Genomic DNA, 17,643 nt, shown 5'->3' on the forward strand with positions numbered 1-17,643 from the left:
TTCTTTTTGGTTTGTTTTGTTGGCCGTGAAGTTATATCTGTTTATCTTCGATACAGCAAAGACGCCAAGTCTCACAAATTATGCAGGAGCCTTCCTCTAATGTATTTTTGTGTTCTAACAAGAAAAGGTTGTAATATAAGCTACCCGGTTTGGGAATCATTTTGGCATGGTTAGATCGTAAAAAAAAATCGTAGTGATGCTTCTTTCTTTCTTTTTTTCTTTCTTTATCCATCTATCTATTTATTTATTCATTCATTTATTTATTTATTTATTTATTTATTTATTTGTTTATTTATTTATTTATCTATCTATCTATCTATCTGTCTATTTATCTATCTATATATCTATTTGTTTTAATTTATTTGCTTGATGTTTATATTATCTACTTATCTATTTATTGGTTTTGTTTCAGTAGGGTAGCTCTGTCAGTGACGTAAAACGCTGTTTTTCTCAGAGGCCTTAACATACAGACTACAAGAAGAACACATAGATTGGGGAAAATCTGATGTCTTAATGTTGGCAGTGCCTGATCAGGGCGAAAAGTCGTAGGCCCCTATTCCTCTTCATAATCCGTCTAACGTTTCATCGCAGATAATTCTAGATAAAGGTCATCTTAGCATAGAAAGTATAGCATTAATGTCATTCTATAGATTCACTCCTAGCAAAACCCAATCTCATACCATATTGGTCATAACACGTGCTAGCCGCTAGAATAAATATTATGCCAAGGTTCGCAACCGTCGCTGTCCTTGTAAATCTATTGTCCGAGGGAGAAGTGACGTCACCTATTGTGTGGACTACAAAAGCTATAGTGATATCGCTGTCTCCTTACGACCTTTCCTGGTCGTATCGTCGCTCCACCCCCACCCCACTACCCCCCCCCCCCCCACAGACCCACACACACACAACACACAGACACATACACAGTCGCCTGCGTGCACACACCCACTTAATGCAAACATACACTTTTTTATTTATTTTGTATTTCCCGCCATATCATTTCCCCTTTCAGTGCATTTTCTTCTTCAGTTCTTTTCTTCCTTGTTTTCCCATGTCTTTTTGTCTGAACTTCTCATGTTCCTTTTTTTGCTTTGGCTTCCTCATTTTCTCTCCATGTCTCTCTATCGTTCTATCTCTCTCGTTCTATCTCACTTCATAATAATGTTGTTTTTGCTTTCATTATTTCTCAAATTCTTCATCTTCCTCCTACACTCTCACTCGATCTCAACGAAAAAAAAAAAAAGAAAAGAAAGAAAACCAAAGGCATTTCCTTGGTTGTTTACTGTGTCATTGGAGCATAGATTGAAACACCGCTGCAGAGGTGGTGCGTGCTATCAAAACTGTTCGATGAGATTTCTGTCATACGGAGAGCGAGCGTGAGCGTGCAGTTCTGATGTTGCAGAATACTGTGGGATAGCAGACAGACTGGACGGGTATAGCAAGAGTGTCTGCGATACCAGTCTACGAAGCAGATGTGTTTCACACTATAAGTAGCCGCAAATAATTTCCGTGTGCCTTCTGCTGTAATAATGGTAAGTGTTTGTCAGTTCAGTGGTAAATATCCGACGGCGTTTTCTCTTTCTTTTGAGTCCGTGAGTAATCGCTACACTAAAGATTGCCCTGTATTTTAACACTTTTCTCGTAACAGTGCATGTATTTCAATTAAGGGGACGCGAAAGCAACTGAAGAGAAATTATTTCATTCTATTTTATTCCATTGTTGTTGGATTGTTACAGGGTTTTTTTAATCTTTACCACAGACGCATTATTACACACGACATATTTCATCCATTGTGAACTTGGACTTTTATACTACCACTATATACTACCACAGGAAGGGCGAGTGGTACTGTTTTTTGAGCTCTCTTGTAGCATTCATAACAAATTGTTTGGAAAGAAATTGCTGTTCATTTTTGTAGTCCTTATTCAACATTTTGAATTGTTCTTATGTGATATTTTCCGTGAAAAAAAATGCTTGATACAGCAGATACAAACATTTACTTTGCGTTCGTGGATTTTATCTCTCTTTTTTATTTCATATACATCAGACATATCACAACCAAGTAGCCTATACAATTACTATCAATCGTATCAATACTAGCTCCGAGTTGATTGTGCCGTGGCATGAGGCTTGGATGGTGTCTATGCGTGCTATCAAGATAAGACCAGAAGGAATTGCAATGCATATGCATGATATAAGTACAGAAGCAGTAATTAGTTGTTGACTTTCGAGACATAAAACTATTCTATAAATGAATGGTCTTGGCGGATTTGCAAAAGCAATCGTACGGATCACACAAAAGTCTCACTGTACCACCTGACCTTTCTTCTTCTCCCCCGCCCCATCCACCTCTTTTGCTTTGTTGTCGCTATTATCCATCCCATTATATTTCCATCTCAGATATGCAGCATCATATAGATTAGTTACCATAACATCCATGTATGGTATATTCCTTGAAGTCAATCTAAAAGAAAAAATGCCAGATATTATGGGTGCTAAGTTAGTCATCAACAGCATGCATGCAGAGAATTTGGATGACAGAGTCATAGCAGGGAGGTGGAAAGTAACACAGAACCGAAGTAATCATATTAAGGGAAACAAGGAATACAAATGAAGAGGATTTAGGATCTAGTAAATGGTATATTTCTAATTCTTATCATTCATTCACTCATTCTACCAACAACCAGCGTGGTTTAGCTCATCCTTGCGTTAAACCCTTAATCTCAATATTAACAATTTGTCCAAATTTGTCCATCACATAAACTTGCCTTGGGCAGAATTTAAGCGACAATACCATCAATCCATGATCAGCCCTAGACCGCATGACTCATCGTGTAATAGCAGAGGGTTAACACCTCGCTATCGCCATCTATATTTTATTGTGTAGCTCCATCGATGCCTCGAATCGTTTAAAGGTATACTGTTTACAACTGGGAGCGGTGATTTGAAATGATAATGTTCGATATATTACATATTATGATGCATTATACGTGTAGGTCAGTTGTATCACAAAACATCCTACCGTATAAAAATTTTGCAATAAAGCCTAACATACACATAAGGGGATATTAAATGAAAGAAAGATATTAGCAGTTGCGATCTTAACAAATCTAATTTGTAGAGGGAAACAAAATGAAGAAACTCGCACCTGATATAAGGAGATATCACTTGTATAGGTGGTTTAGACTAGAAACATTTTTATATAACTGTTGTTCACATTTTGTATATTTAACAATACTTAACATTGACCATAGCTGATTCAAATATTGTTACATTGGTTGTTTCTATCCCTAACTCACATTTTAGAACTATTTGGAAGCACTAAAGCTGGGTTTCCGTTTCATCTGCAATTGGTAAATAAAGCCTTTGAGGCCTTGTTGTCCCTACCACCGAAACTAATGTATACACTCTCCCAGTCCTTATAGCACATGAAGTCATCCATAATGAAGACAACTGCTGATTTCAAGGAAGTATACTGTCATTTTTGATGAACAGACGTGCATGGACACACATCGACACTTCTATTATACGCAGGTGTATACGCACACAAGCACTCACAAACAAATACGCACATACACACATACACACAGACATACACACGCACACGCACACACACACACACACACACACACACACACACACACACACACACACAAATGTTCCTGATTCGAAAAATCAGAGGTAAAACAAAAGTTAAATAATATGATTTAGAATTTCATTTCACTTCAGGCGTGATCGCGATTCGCGATATTGGGCAACGCCCATTCAAAGTCATGTTAAGACCTTGTAAAAACCGAGACTATAGGCAGGTTCTAGGGGTTTGAATACTGTTTTTACTAGGAATTTTAATGAACTTACTTTGTAGTAGGCCTACGTTATCCTTCAATCACTTGGCATACCTTTAAGAGCTTGGGCGAATTAGTCAATACGTCAGAAAGCTGGGCAGCTGGTTTAGTGCTTTGTCTTGGAGATAAAACGGATACATCTCGCGGAAACACATCGACGTTTTTATGGTGCATGGCAGCCCTCATACAAAAGCTGATGGTTTGTATGGGTTTTATAAGGAAACCTCCAGAAGTGTTTATTTGAAAGTGTAAATCGTGTAACCATGGTAACCATTTCAGCATCCACTCGCAGAAGGAAATAATACCTAAACTTAAGCCCCATCCAGGTTTGAAAATCACACTAAAATATTGTATTGCAATTCCTCTTTCTTTCATAATAGTAGGAGCTACACTGACGATTATCAAAATGTGTAAGAGAGCTAAATTCAAGGCAACCAGGTATGAAAATGAGATACCATTTCCCGAGGATCAAATATAATCTCACTCACAAAATATAGTCACATGTGTCTGTAGTTCGTATAGGTATCCATTGCAACCAGGTATGAAAATTAGATACCGTTTCCCGAAGATCAAATAATAATCTCACTCACAGTCACACGTAGGGTATATAACATCACTTTAACTGTGCCCGTGCTGCCATGAGCACGAAACGATGGATCCTGCAGAATAAATAGATAAAAAGCAAATATTTTATTCGAATAGCATTTCCGTTTCTGAAATCCGACTATGTTTCAAAGATATTGATTGACGCTCTTGACATTTGCCAGGTACACATGACAGGAAGGCCAAAAAAATGAAATGTGAGTGTGTGTCCGTGTGTTTGTCTGTGTGTCTGTGTGCAATTTTCCAGTGCGTCTACGATCAGGCCGTTTCATTGATCAGCTAAGCCTATACTCAAGCTGTATATGTCTCGGTCGCTGGAGTCATTGTCAATCGGTTTGGTAGATCATTCAGCACATATTAATGGATACCCGCGGGCGACCATAACGCATCACCATTCAAGCTGGTCATGATGATACATACTGTGGGATGGGTATTTAGAGAAACAGAGTCGTTGATTGATCCGGAGTCATAGCAACTGTGTTTGTCTCCTGTGATAGAACTATATTGGCCATAGGAGGAGATAAGATGGCTGTAAGAGACCTATTTATATGAACGAGGGATATTCGCCTGATAAATTCCAGGTAATGTCCAGATCGTCCCCCCCCCCCATCTTCCCTTCCATCTGCACACACACTCACACACACAAACAAACACACACACCGCTCATTCAGACTCAGTTTGCTTTTAAAGGTACTGTTTACCTTTGGAACCACTGATTTTAAAAATGTTCAAGTTATCACATTTTTGATGCATATGTGTAGGTCAGTTCTCACACAAAACATCCTACCATATAAGTATTTCGCAGTAAAACCTAAAGTGTAAGGAGATGTCACTATTTTTCTCAATAAACCATAACTGTAGATGGTTTATTCCAGAAACAATCTTATTATAACTATTGTTGACATTTTGTATATTTAACAATACTTAACATGAATTTTACTGATTAACATTTTTACATTGGTTGTTTCTATTCCTACCTCACTTTTTAGAACTATTTTGAAGCACTACAGCTGGGTTTTTTGTTTCATCAGCAAATGGTAAATAATACCTTTAAAGGGGTAGGTTGAAGAGATTGCAGACACCCGAATCTATGGACGAGACTGTGCCTCAAAGACGTCACGCATTAAAATTGCATCTCCACTGTAAAACTGTCCCTCGACACTCCGTTTCATTGTTACAATTCATCACATACTGCAAGACTGGTCTGTTGCAATAGTATCAGGACACGGACTATTGTATAGAGAATATTTGCCATGTTGTTGTATAGATGGTAAAATTATGGATGCTTTTTTTCTTGTATAGCGCCTGTATTTACAACATCACTCCAGTCCCTGGTATAAAATCCCGGTCACTTCAATAGATCAGGATAATAGCAATGAATAATCCAGACCATGTCAGATACAAAACACTTGAGATTGATGTGTTGACGTATTCGGGATGTAGCGCTGACTAATGCATCGCTTAGCCTATGCATCCTGCTTTCGTATAGCACTTAATCCTAGAACGAGAGGCACTCGAGACATGTACCATAGTAGCTATCAGCAGTCAACACCTGGGTCATAGTCTCAGCATCTATATTCATAGCACAATAATCTGTTCATTAAAGGTCGTAATAGTTACATAGGTCCAAAGGATCACTTCGGCAGTGTCTTCATAATCCCTTTATAGACTGTAAGCAGCCAAATGTCGCGAACCTGTCATAACGTACACGTTTATCGTATATGAATGCGTGCGTGTTAGCTGACAAGCTAAATAGCAGTGCATGGATATTGATATAGACATGATGATAATATATATATATATATATATATATATATATATATGTGTGTGTGTGTGTGTGTGTGTGTGTGTGTGTGTGCGTGTGTGTGTGTGTGTGTACGTGTCGACTCGGTAGTATTTATACGAAGAGGTCATTTTCATGAAATTATTAATTGTTGCTCGTTGACATTCAATTGTATTGTAATCTTCTTATAATTTCCATTAATTTGTTGCTCTGATTTTATCAATGCCATTTAGAGAATACGAAACCTGAAAGAGCTATTGTTTGTTTAAAAAGATATGATATGTGTGTGTGTGTGTGTGTGTTTTATAAGACATTATTCAATAGCTGTGAAGCATAGCGAGAATAATTTCCTGGAAATATCGGTCAATAATGATGTTAAGTAATTCAAAAATTGTAGTAAACGTCATAACGTTTAATAGTTCAGACCGCCATATCAGTAAGGTAAAGACCGACTGATTTTTAAATATGATCGGGAATTTCCCAGTTGTCTATCACACACACTGTGAAGCCCTATTAAGTCTCATTGTTAATATTTAACGGACGATTGCTTCCCTATCTTTTGTTTTGCTAACGAACACCTGTACTTAACATGGACTAATGTCCTACGGTGAGATCCCTAAAGCATTTGAGCTATCATTTCAGAGAAGTTCAATTCTTTCGTTGCTATGCAACATGAATCAAAGGTCGGTGAGTGGTAGATATTACCGCACCCAATGCGTGATGTCGTCACCTTCGTCACATTGGAGAAAATAATAATAATCTTTATGTCACTTAGGCCTATAAAATGAAATGACTTCATTTGAACAGCACATACCTGCACATACACATAACCAGGAAAGTATCAGGGCATGATTACGTCACTTTACCTTGAGGAATATGTGTGAACAGTAGTGTAAAGGTACAAGTAACCATGTAGAATATTTGTAAATGTATATAAGTGGGCCCCATTCAAGTCATGTACTTATGTACTTATGATGGGTTTTCCTTTATCATTTTCTCCCCATTTATTTCCCGTATGCATTATCGCTACTATCTGTATATAGGTGCCTAAGTTTTGCTATTTCAGACTGTGCAGTTAGGGAATTGACAGTCCTTTTATTGCATTGTATCTTCTACTTTCCTTATATTCTTTGTCATCTTTTTTTTACTATACCTTGTAGAAAGAGAAATGCAGAAATAAAACCAAACCATACCATGTTACAAATCAAATTACCCAAAGTTTACAAAATATTGGTTCCATTGGCATGGATAAAACACTTTTCAGATATGATATTTAACTGCAACGACACAATCATAATGATATTACCATGATTGTTATAATCATCATTAAAACTATCATCCCCCTCCATTCTTACATATTACCTCACAATTGACAAAATGTCCTTCCTAACCCTAATCCTAATCCTTATATCAAACTAAACTTAAAACCCTATCACAACCCTAACCCTAACCCTGCAGGCCCTTAGTCAAAATAAGAACGTTACAGGAGCACATGTCGTACCACCGTCGACTCGGGAATATCAACATTTATGCCTTTCATTAATGGATGTCATAGGCGTATACGCAAACCAAAACGCCTGACGATGCTACAGAGAAAATGCGTTTACCTATATAGAAAATGAGCGTAAAACAGTAACAAAGGTACCACCGACTTTATCGTTTATAGGCCACTTCATCGCTAATGTATTCAAAATGGTATGAATTTTCATGAATTTGATTTGATTTATTCATTCTCCGTATGGCATCATTTACAATTTTTTTTTCAACGTAATCAAACATATTGATATACAGAATGTGAAACTCATTATAGCTAGTTTCAACAATTTAAACAGTTTTGATTACAAATACATTTAAGATAGAATTACAATACATGTGTTATGAATTACCACACAGAACGGTCGCCAATAATAAGCTATAAGCTTGACCCTTTGGTAGCCGATAATACAATACGTTTATTTATGGATTTATGCTTTTTCCTTAGGATTTAGTACCAAGTTATTCAATAGACCAGATTAGTAACGTGACAAAGCGTTACGTGATGTGCCTTGTAACAACAGCTTTAAGTTTCCAACAACGAGGAGCCTTGTAACAGCTTTAAAGTTTTAAAGCTTACGGAATCCAAGTATACTGATGTCCTGTATGATTAATCTTTGTTTCCGAGACTTCGTCAAATGGGTCCTATAAAATCTAATGTTCCAATGAGTTTTCCACAGACAGCTGTCAGGTTGTCGTCATATATTGACATAAGCTTGAATGATATTGATACAATAGTTCTCGGAATTAAAAAAGAGACAGAAGGAATTTTACAATGCAAAGTTGTGTTAGTCAGCAAGACTCCAATGTCATTTGGGAGAGGCTTATATCGAGCATTTGTTGAGTGTCCATGAACGTTTTGTCCTAATAAGAACCTATTTTGTGTAATGGATCGTGATTTTGCACAATAGGTGATCACGTCTATTGTGCGTAGCCATGTGGTGCTCAGGTGAGAAATTATACTGCACACATGACGTGAGTTTGAGGAAAGCGTAAATTTGTATGCTTGCCCACATAGTATCTGACACTAAAATTGGGGTTGAAACCAAAAGTATACAATACTGTGGACAACTGGCTGTGAAGTGGGGTTACTATATATTTATTTGTATACGTATATTATTTGGATGTGTGTGTTGGGTTGTTCGTTTGTTGTTGTTTTTTTTGTGTGTGTGTGTGTGCATTTGCGTGTGTCAATGCCCATTGGATTTATAACAGTTCGGCGAATGATTGTAAGTATTATTGTACACACAGTGTGCACAATGTTCATTTCATATGCTTCTGAAGGTTTAACGGGAACAAGGGCCGGGCTACTACCAAATTTCCAATTAGGCCTACACAAACATTGCCTTGGCAACCCTTGTTTGCTTTATCTTTCCTACCACGACTTTTGTCAGTTGACTGATGAGGAAGAGTAAATAAAGGATGATAGATCGACGTCAGATTCAGTCATCATTAAGTGACACGAACCCCGGGCACAACTTGAATGATATGATTTTATAGTCATAATTATAAACTCGTTATACTTTAATTTCATATCGTATTTTACAGAGAGGAGAGAGAGAGAGAGAGAGAGAGATGTATAGCATGTTTTGCCCTGGGTATAAGAGCATACATTTGTCCGTGGATTACACAAATTTGTTTCCGTTCACTATATTTCCACCAATCAATATGCAAACTAAAACCTGCCGTCTTAACATTCCTATATGCTGGTCCGTTCATGTACCTTCTTTCATTCTTTCATCATAATGACGTCAGGATAAAATTTGTAGACCGACTATTCCATGTCAAACAGACATTTAGAAATAAATACTTCATTCTAATCTGCAACTTGACGCACACTTTATTCTTTCAGTCGAGAAATATGAAATAAATCAGACATCGAACGCACTTACAAATATAGAATTAGCCTGTTATAAATATATCATGTGGGTACTGCAGCTAGATTTAATTCCATTCAATTCAATTGAATTTTATTTCCATCAAACAAAAAGTAATACATTATAAAGTATACATTTAACAACCCATATTGTTGAACATGAAATATAATGCGAATTATTAAATTATTTTTCTTTATTGTTAATGTACCGTGTAATTTGTATTGAACAGTGTATTGTCAATATTGTGTATTCATCAAGTCTATTAATTCTTCTTCAAGAATCCTATGACTTGTACAAAAGAACAAAAACGTATCTGTGTAATAACATTTGTCATGAGATTGTAGACACAAATAGAGACCAAATGAAATCAAATCAAAATATATGAACGAATGATTATTTCACAGGAAAGCAATGTACATTTTGCAATATTAAGAAAGAATAACATGATGAGAAAAGAGTGATCTATAAAAGCGAAGCTTGCTAAACGTAGATCACTCGAAAGAACAAAAATGTACCAACAACTTATTAATATAATGACCTAACCTGAGATAATTGAGTACTTACGCTACCATTAACAAAATTTGTTATCTGGATATTGTGTTATGACGTCCAGATTGTCACTTGTAATGGAGTGTCAAATCATACACACACGTAGGGATATGTCCGGTCTAGTGGAGAAGATCTATAGTAGCTAGAGTTGGTGAATTAATTTCCATTCACAAGGTTCATATAAGAGGATATTATATCTAACAGAGTATACCGTTTGATACGCCTCTGTGAAAGACCACAAGGGTGAGAGGATCGCGTGGTTCAATGTCGTATGGATTGGCAAACAATAGTCAGGTGGGCGTGGCTAGTAAGATACCATACTTTGTGATAACAATACAATTATTTCCCACACAATGAACCTTGTACGTGACGGTCCAACACACGCTATACTTATTGAGGTGTCGAATGACTCATTGTCAAATATTTACAGTTCTATCGTAGAGATCGATCTACGCCTGTGCGTGCGGGAACTTTTTTCTCTCTCCGCCCATTTTCTCTTTCTCTCTCTCTTTCTTTCTTTCTTTCTTTCTCTTTCTTTCTTTCTTTCTCTTTCTTTCTTTCTTTCTCTCTTCCTCTCTCTCTCTATCTATCTCTCTTGTTTTCTTTTTTTATGCATTCAATCATGAATTACATATGGATGATATTCCTATATGTACCTATTTGTATGTGAATGAAAATGAGCAAATATAATATGATCGCGATCATGGAATCTCGTTTCTCCGATCATTGTCATTCATATCATATCATATTTCTGGTCAGTTTCCCTATTATTGTTAACATCTATTATACATATACGATATCCTTATATCACAACGCAATAACTACATGTATTACATGGGTATCTGTACATTGCCATAGTACTCTTGTGCCACACTTTCCTTTCTATCGCCGTGTATAACATCAAAGTTTTTTTTTTTCCAAATGGATAAATTTGGTGTAACGATAGAAATGACAGTAATGATATTGATGATGATAAAAATATGACTTTATGTCATTCCAATTATCACAATGTTGTATTGATAACATCCACCTTCTCCATAGTACAGCTGTCTGTAAGTATTCTGAGGGATTTAAATGGAAAATATAAATCTACAAATCATACTGCTGATTACAGCCGTAAAGCCAAGTTCCTGATCTCATGGACATGCTTGGCTATTAGCCCAGCTTTGCTTGATTTTCTCGTTTTATTCACTTGCCACCAAACAAGGATGAGCTTTTCTTCACACTTCATCGTAGTATACTTTCTGAAAGTTTCTAAGCATGAGCTCACTCTTCAGAAATATTCAAAAGGATAACACGCTTATTTAAGATGAAAACTCCAATACAATGTATTTTCACCAATCATCTTATCATGCTCTTTTTTTTCACCATTATCTTGCAGACCAAAGTGACAGAAAAACAAATATCTGGTAAGTCATCAGTCAACTTTTGTGCTTATCTTAACCTTGGTCATCGTGGTCCAGGATTTTTTTCGCCTAATGTTTGTACAGTGTCTACACCAGCAGTTTACTCGATATGTACACCAAAGTAGTGCTGGTATATGACTGGGGCTCGTGAAAAAAAAAAGTCAGGTGTCGTGTGGTTATGTCACCCATTGAAGAACGGGAGTTTTAACTGCACAATGAAAATGAGCGTATGAATTCTGTCTGATGATGATAGCGTCCTGAGGTATCGTGTTTCAATTTTTTGAAGATTACGAGGTACTTATGAATCATGTTCCAAAAATACAGTTGTTTGTGCTATCATTATGCTTAAAGGATAATATTCTTTTATTCCCTTTCAGCTTCCGAGGCATGTGTTGTTGTCTGAGAATTGCAGAAATTCATTCAAACAGAATGCAAAATTTAGAAAAAAAACTTCTTTTCAGAAGGATTTTGTGGCTAATGCATGTAGATTTTAAAGAACTAAAAGTAAGATTAAAACTCCTTAGTCTGCCCACTTTCAAAACAAAAAGGCATGGGTCATGTGTTTCGCGCCAGATCAAAATGTTTCTTGTTTATCTCCTCATCATTGTTACCACTGTCATAATTCGAGGTGGCAGTTATGATATCGTTACCGTCACACTACATTCTCATCATTACTCTTGTTATCATTGTCTTATTATTCGAAGAGGTTATTCATAAATGGTACAATACAGTAGAAGTCAAGTAGAAATTGCAGCTGTTTCATCATTAATTTAGACGTTGTTAAACATGTTGCCTCTACTGGAGACAACCAAAAATGAAAGTAGCGTCATACTGGAGTAGAGTCACCACGTCCTACGTAATCACCATTATCATTACCACCAACACTTGTAACTATTTCGTCATCGTCACCATTACCACCATCATCATTACCCTCATCATAACCATCATAACCACCACCACCACCATCATCGCTATCATCATCCTCATCATCATCAATCATCACCATCAATCATCACCATCATTATCATCATTATCATCAATCATCAACATCATTTCCATCATCATCATTATCATCCAAGTGACAGTCGCCATCACCTAACTTGTTGCCCTCTGTAGAATTTCAGGAAGCGTTCGGACTCTACGACCGTGATGGGGACGGCATTGTGTCCACCGACCTGCTGGGAGAGATGATGAGGTCACTGGGGTCATGTCCGACGGAAGCGGAAGTTGCAGAGTCCATCGCCATGGAGGACCCACATGGTGAGATAGTTTCACAGATGTAAGACCTTTAGCTATGTCTACATATTGATCGTTTTTATGTCTTTATAGCAAATTGGTCATAACAACCCGACCAAGGTTTGCCCAAACTAACGGTGCGACCAATGATGGATTCCACGTTGTGTGGTGTATCGAGTCTTATAAGGTGAATTTGAATGGCTCGTTTAAATTTTGTGCTGGGTAATCGCATTGGCACAGAAATAATATGAATGTATCGATATTCATAAATCGAACTTTGATACGTAAGAGTGGCACAAGACAAGGGTTTTATTACATTACAAAAAAACTCTGGTATTTTTCATCCAGGAAAGGGTGCCATTGACTTCAAGACTTTCACACGTATCATGGAAACGCACATGAGTCAGTCGCAAGTTGACGCCGAAGAATTCCGAGACGCGTTCCGGGTCTTCGATAAGGACGACACGGGGACTCTCAGGTCAGTTGTAGGGGTAAAGTATAACCTGCTGAGATGGGTCTAAAAGCACACTGTCATGATATAGACAGACAGACATATATACAGTCCGACACACGCAGAGAAAGGTATATAGAGATAGGTAGTTAAGTATTCCTTACAGATTTCTTTTCGAATGTACGTGTATTCTTGACATGACATTGTTAGCTCGTATTTTGTAATAGAAGCTGAATGACAGCATGGAAATACTTCCTGAATGACGATTGCAGTAATCGTTTTATTTGAATGTCTTTCAACAAAATTCAACCTTTTTACACTAGTAGTGTATGAAATATGAACAATGATCATTACAGGATAAGGAACAGAAATAACATCAATAGACAGACAAATAAATAGGTAGATTTTAGTTTGATTGGATACATCATGAACATCGGGAAGATCAAAGCAGCTCAGAATTCAATTCACACACATTCAGGAAGGTGAGATAAAGAAACCGTAAGAGTTGTCTTTTTTTATAGAAATAACATGTCAAATTAACCTACTGATAATGTTTCAATGACATCGAATGTGAAGAAACGATTATATCAACGAAGTTTGGTTATATCAGACAGAAAATTGTGATGTGTAATTACTAACGAACATTTTAATGTTGACATCTGACCAATCAGCGCTGCCGAACTGCGTCACGTGATGACTAGTCTTGGTGAGAAACTTACAGACGCCGAGGTGGATGAGATGATAAGAGAGGCTGATGTTAGAAGCGACGGCAGAATTAACTACGAAGGTACTACATGTTACTATCTGCTTTCGTGTTCCAGTGAAATGCCTCATAGTAAAGCTAATTTATCACTTTCTACTGCGAAAACATCGTCATAGTGCAACCAGATTATATTACATACAATTCACCATTTTGAAAAGAAAAAAAAAATGATTGTATGTAAAAATCTTCTTGGAAGAATGGGCCAGTTTGAAGGTTCTGTTACCTTTCTTATAACAGCAATGGTGTCCGGTGTTCCACAAATGGCTAATTGATTGTCTCTCTTTTTCCCCCCAACCATATATCTGTGCTTCAGCTTCAACCATGAATTTGATCGCATGTATCGACCCTGCTAATTATAGTAAACTTTTGGTCCTCTAGAATTTGGTCAACAAAATGATTCCATGGGAATGAGAAGAAAGGAGAAATTACAGTAATTACATTTGACGTTGTAATTTTCCAAACATTTCTTTTATAAGATGATAATTGCACTGCCTACATCTCATTAATCATTCTGTTGGTCCTAATCTTCACCTGTCTCAACGTTTGATTTGTGGTATAGACTGTAGAATGGTGGATGTTTGCAAAAATATTGAATGAAACCGCAGAAATAGTCGTAACAATGAATCTATTTGGTTTTAACATGTCTTCCGATCTGTCTTTGTTTTCTAACCAGAATTCGTGCAGATGGTAGCCCAGACTCAGAATATGGAGGTGTGACAATTCCCCATGGATCATAAGACTCCAAGAGATCTATCAAATACAGATTTTTATCTATCATGCTTGCACTCAGGTGTTGTGTTATGTCTATTAACAGTCGTGATGAGTAGTTCTCCAGCATGGCTTGACTTGAGTCTTGGTTGACCGTCAAGTCATTCCACCTGAATGGGAATTATGATAATGATAGTGTGTGAGACCCAGAAAGTAAAAAATACCAGGTATTGACTATATTTTGTACATATAGTTTAGACGAGTAAGATGTTACATTTGTGCATTTCTCTATCTTTCAGATGACGTGTACCATATTAAAAAAAAGTCGCACACTTTGCTTCCTTATTATAGTGCAATTTCAGCGTAAATGTTTTGAAGGGATTCATGGTTAGATAGCAAAGTGAGACGTTCAGTGCCTTTCTGTGTTCGAACTAAAGCGTAGTATCTTACAAAGTGCCAAAATACAACACAAGGGGAAATTCTCATAACGCGTCAGAGACGCCTTCTTTGTAAATTATGACCATTACCCACGATGCAATAAAATACATCATGACGTAAAGACTGTAGAGCTGATTTCTTCAAGGTGGCATCACACTATCCCTAAATTGGCATAAGATGGCAACGCGAATATGGGGTTTTAAATTTCGCACGAAGTTGGTCCCGAATTCGGTTAAAAGCCGATCAAGAGCCGAAGCGAATACATTGCCTACAGAAGGTCAGACAATGACACCAGAACCACACTAGAAGGCTACTCGAATCTGTGAATCTTTATTATAAAATGAACCTGTCTCCTGGCTATTTTTTTGGGCTTGCCAAAAGATTTTGCCATCCTTCACGAAATTGCTTCCGGAGCCCGAGAAACTCAATCGGCGTTCATACAATGGCTTAATTACTAGTTTATGGATGCTCTCACGAATGACAGGAAGTTTATACGATCAGAGCCGAATTTGAAAATGTCCTTGTCATGTCTCCATCTTTGCTCAATTTTGGGACGGTGTGAGACATGCATTAATTGGGATTGGCATGAATGGGGGTGTCATTTGCTTGCTCATGTATAGTATGATCGACAACTTTTCGCCAAAGTAGCAGGACGCCATCTTTTGACGTTGCATCTCCGTGCAATAGAAATGTTCCTCGGTATTTTACTCTTGTATATTGAAAGCATCTTGTAAAGGTTGGTGTATGTTCAAAATGTGACTCGTTGAATTATTTGTCGTATCATTGTTAATGAGCAGGGAAGAGTACAGAAAAAAGGGGGTTTCGTTTGTTTATTTGTTTGTTTTCAGATGAATATGTTTTATTGAATATAATTATAACATCATAAAGGTACATACTTCGCGAAATAATAAACATTTTCTACAAAACATATTTGGTTTTGTTATGCGTGTGCGGGTTTTTTTCGACTCCTCATAACTTCATCAAACTTACACGCATTATGTCAGTGATGGCAAACGTTAATGAGAGGTTGATTATAATAAGATAAACATCTATCATTACTGTCGTTTTATATTGTTATTGTAATCTCACAAAGGACGAAGCCCGAAAGCTCAAATAAAGGGGTTTCCAACACAGCTAGGACGTCCTCGGTGTCATTTTGTTGTCACTTATAGACATAAAGTCACCTTACACTACCCCGCCATGTTTTTAACTATAAGCCCCTTGCTGCCGATATATATGTATATCTATAAATGTATAATATACTATTTATATAAGTAAATATATATCATATATATAGGCATTTATATATATCATAATAAATATATATATATATATGTATATATATATATATATATATATCAAGTTGTATGTACATAGATTATGCAAATACATATATTATGTACATGTACAACGATGTACATGTATATGCATTATGATATTTGGATTATTTATATGAGACTCTCTTCTTCCCTCTTATACTCCACTCTTCTTCTTCTTCTTCTTCCTTCTCTCTCTCTCTCTCTCTCCTCTCTCTCTCTCTCTCTCTCTCTCTATCACCATATTATTTACACTTGTTCAGCCCCTCTCTTTTATTCTTTACCTATCTAACAGTGTCTTTAAACCATTCTGGCTCTTATTGTCCCAACTCCACAGACCTCTAAACTTTTTTTCTCTACTTCTCGAGCTTTCTCTTTCCAGCAATCGTTCGGCTGTTGTAAGATAACACTTTTCCTCATCATACCTCACTCTCAAGAAATTTGTCTCTCCATAGCATTTCTCAACATCGGCTCGACTGTGACAAAGTAGAAAACCAAAGAACCACTCAGGGAAGCAGGTGTAAATTTTAGAAAAACGCGCGTATATACAAACTGTACAGCTTTTATTTACCCTGGATTATGTAACCAGATTTTCAGCCATTTTCTTTTTCCACCACCATGAGATTAATCTGGCATCTTATTAGCCCATTCACATTTTCAAATTTACATTGTTTGAACAAAAATCCCATAATGTTTCCAGATTCTCAGCCCTTTTCCCATAACCTTGAGGACAATTTATGCCTCAGTAATAATTTGTCATTGTTTTTATATAATGTTGTATACTTTTACATTTCCATAGGAAAAAGCAAATGGTTCTTCAGTTTCAAATTTCCCCGTTTGTTTATTTGTTTTTATACGCGACGGTTTATTATGAGGAAGACCTGAAGAGGTTGCTTTACTTTCTCGATGGATGGTTATAATTTGTTTTAAAAAGAGTGAAAGAAAAAGACATGTAAATGATAATGTGTCCTTTCTTCATATGAATTCCATTCATACCAGAGAGTACTGTCCAACCTGAAAAGAAAAGCTGAAATGTTAGCAGATAATTATTGTATGCATGAAAGCCAATTCTTAAACAGCGATTTTTTATGATGTATGTAATATCGAAATTTCATTCATAGATTCGCAAAACTCA

The 17,643-nt window shown here is 36.7% G+C and overlaps 1 protein-coding gene across 1 annotated transcript; it reads left to right on the forward strand.

The window, feature by feature from the left end:
- Window positions 1–1,406: 1,406 nt before the first annotated feature.
- LOC139740426 (neo-calmodulin-like) lies at window positions 1,407–16,211 on the forward strand. The gene is made up of 6 exons (XM_071651018.1): window positions 1,407–1,532; window positions 11,572–11,599; window positions 12,713–12,856; window positions 13,181–13,310; window positions 13,955–14,070; window positions 14,720–16,211. Exons 1-6 carry the CDS (start codon window positions 1,530–1,532, stop codon window positions 14,761–14,763), a joined length of 465 nt encoding a protein of 154 aa, XP_071507119.1. The 5' UTR covers window positions 1,407–1,529; the 3' UTR covers window positions 14,764–16,211.
- Window positions 16,212–17,643: the final 1,432 nt, after the last annotated feature.

Source organism: Diadema antillarum, unplaced genomic scaffold (genome assembly GCF_040938485.1).
Source record: "Diadema antillarum isolate AM-2024a unplaced genomic scaffold, OU_Dant_1.0 seq00000854_RagTag, whole genome shotgun sequence".
Taxonomy (NCBI): Eukaryota; Metazoa; Echinodermata; class Echinoidea; order Diadematoida; family Diadematidae; genus Diadema; species Diadema antillarum.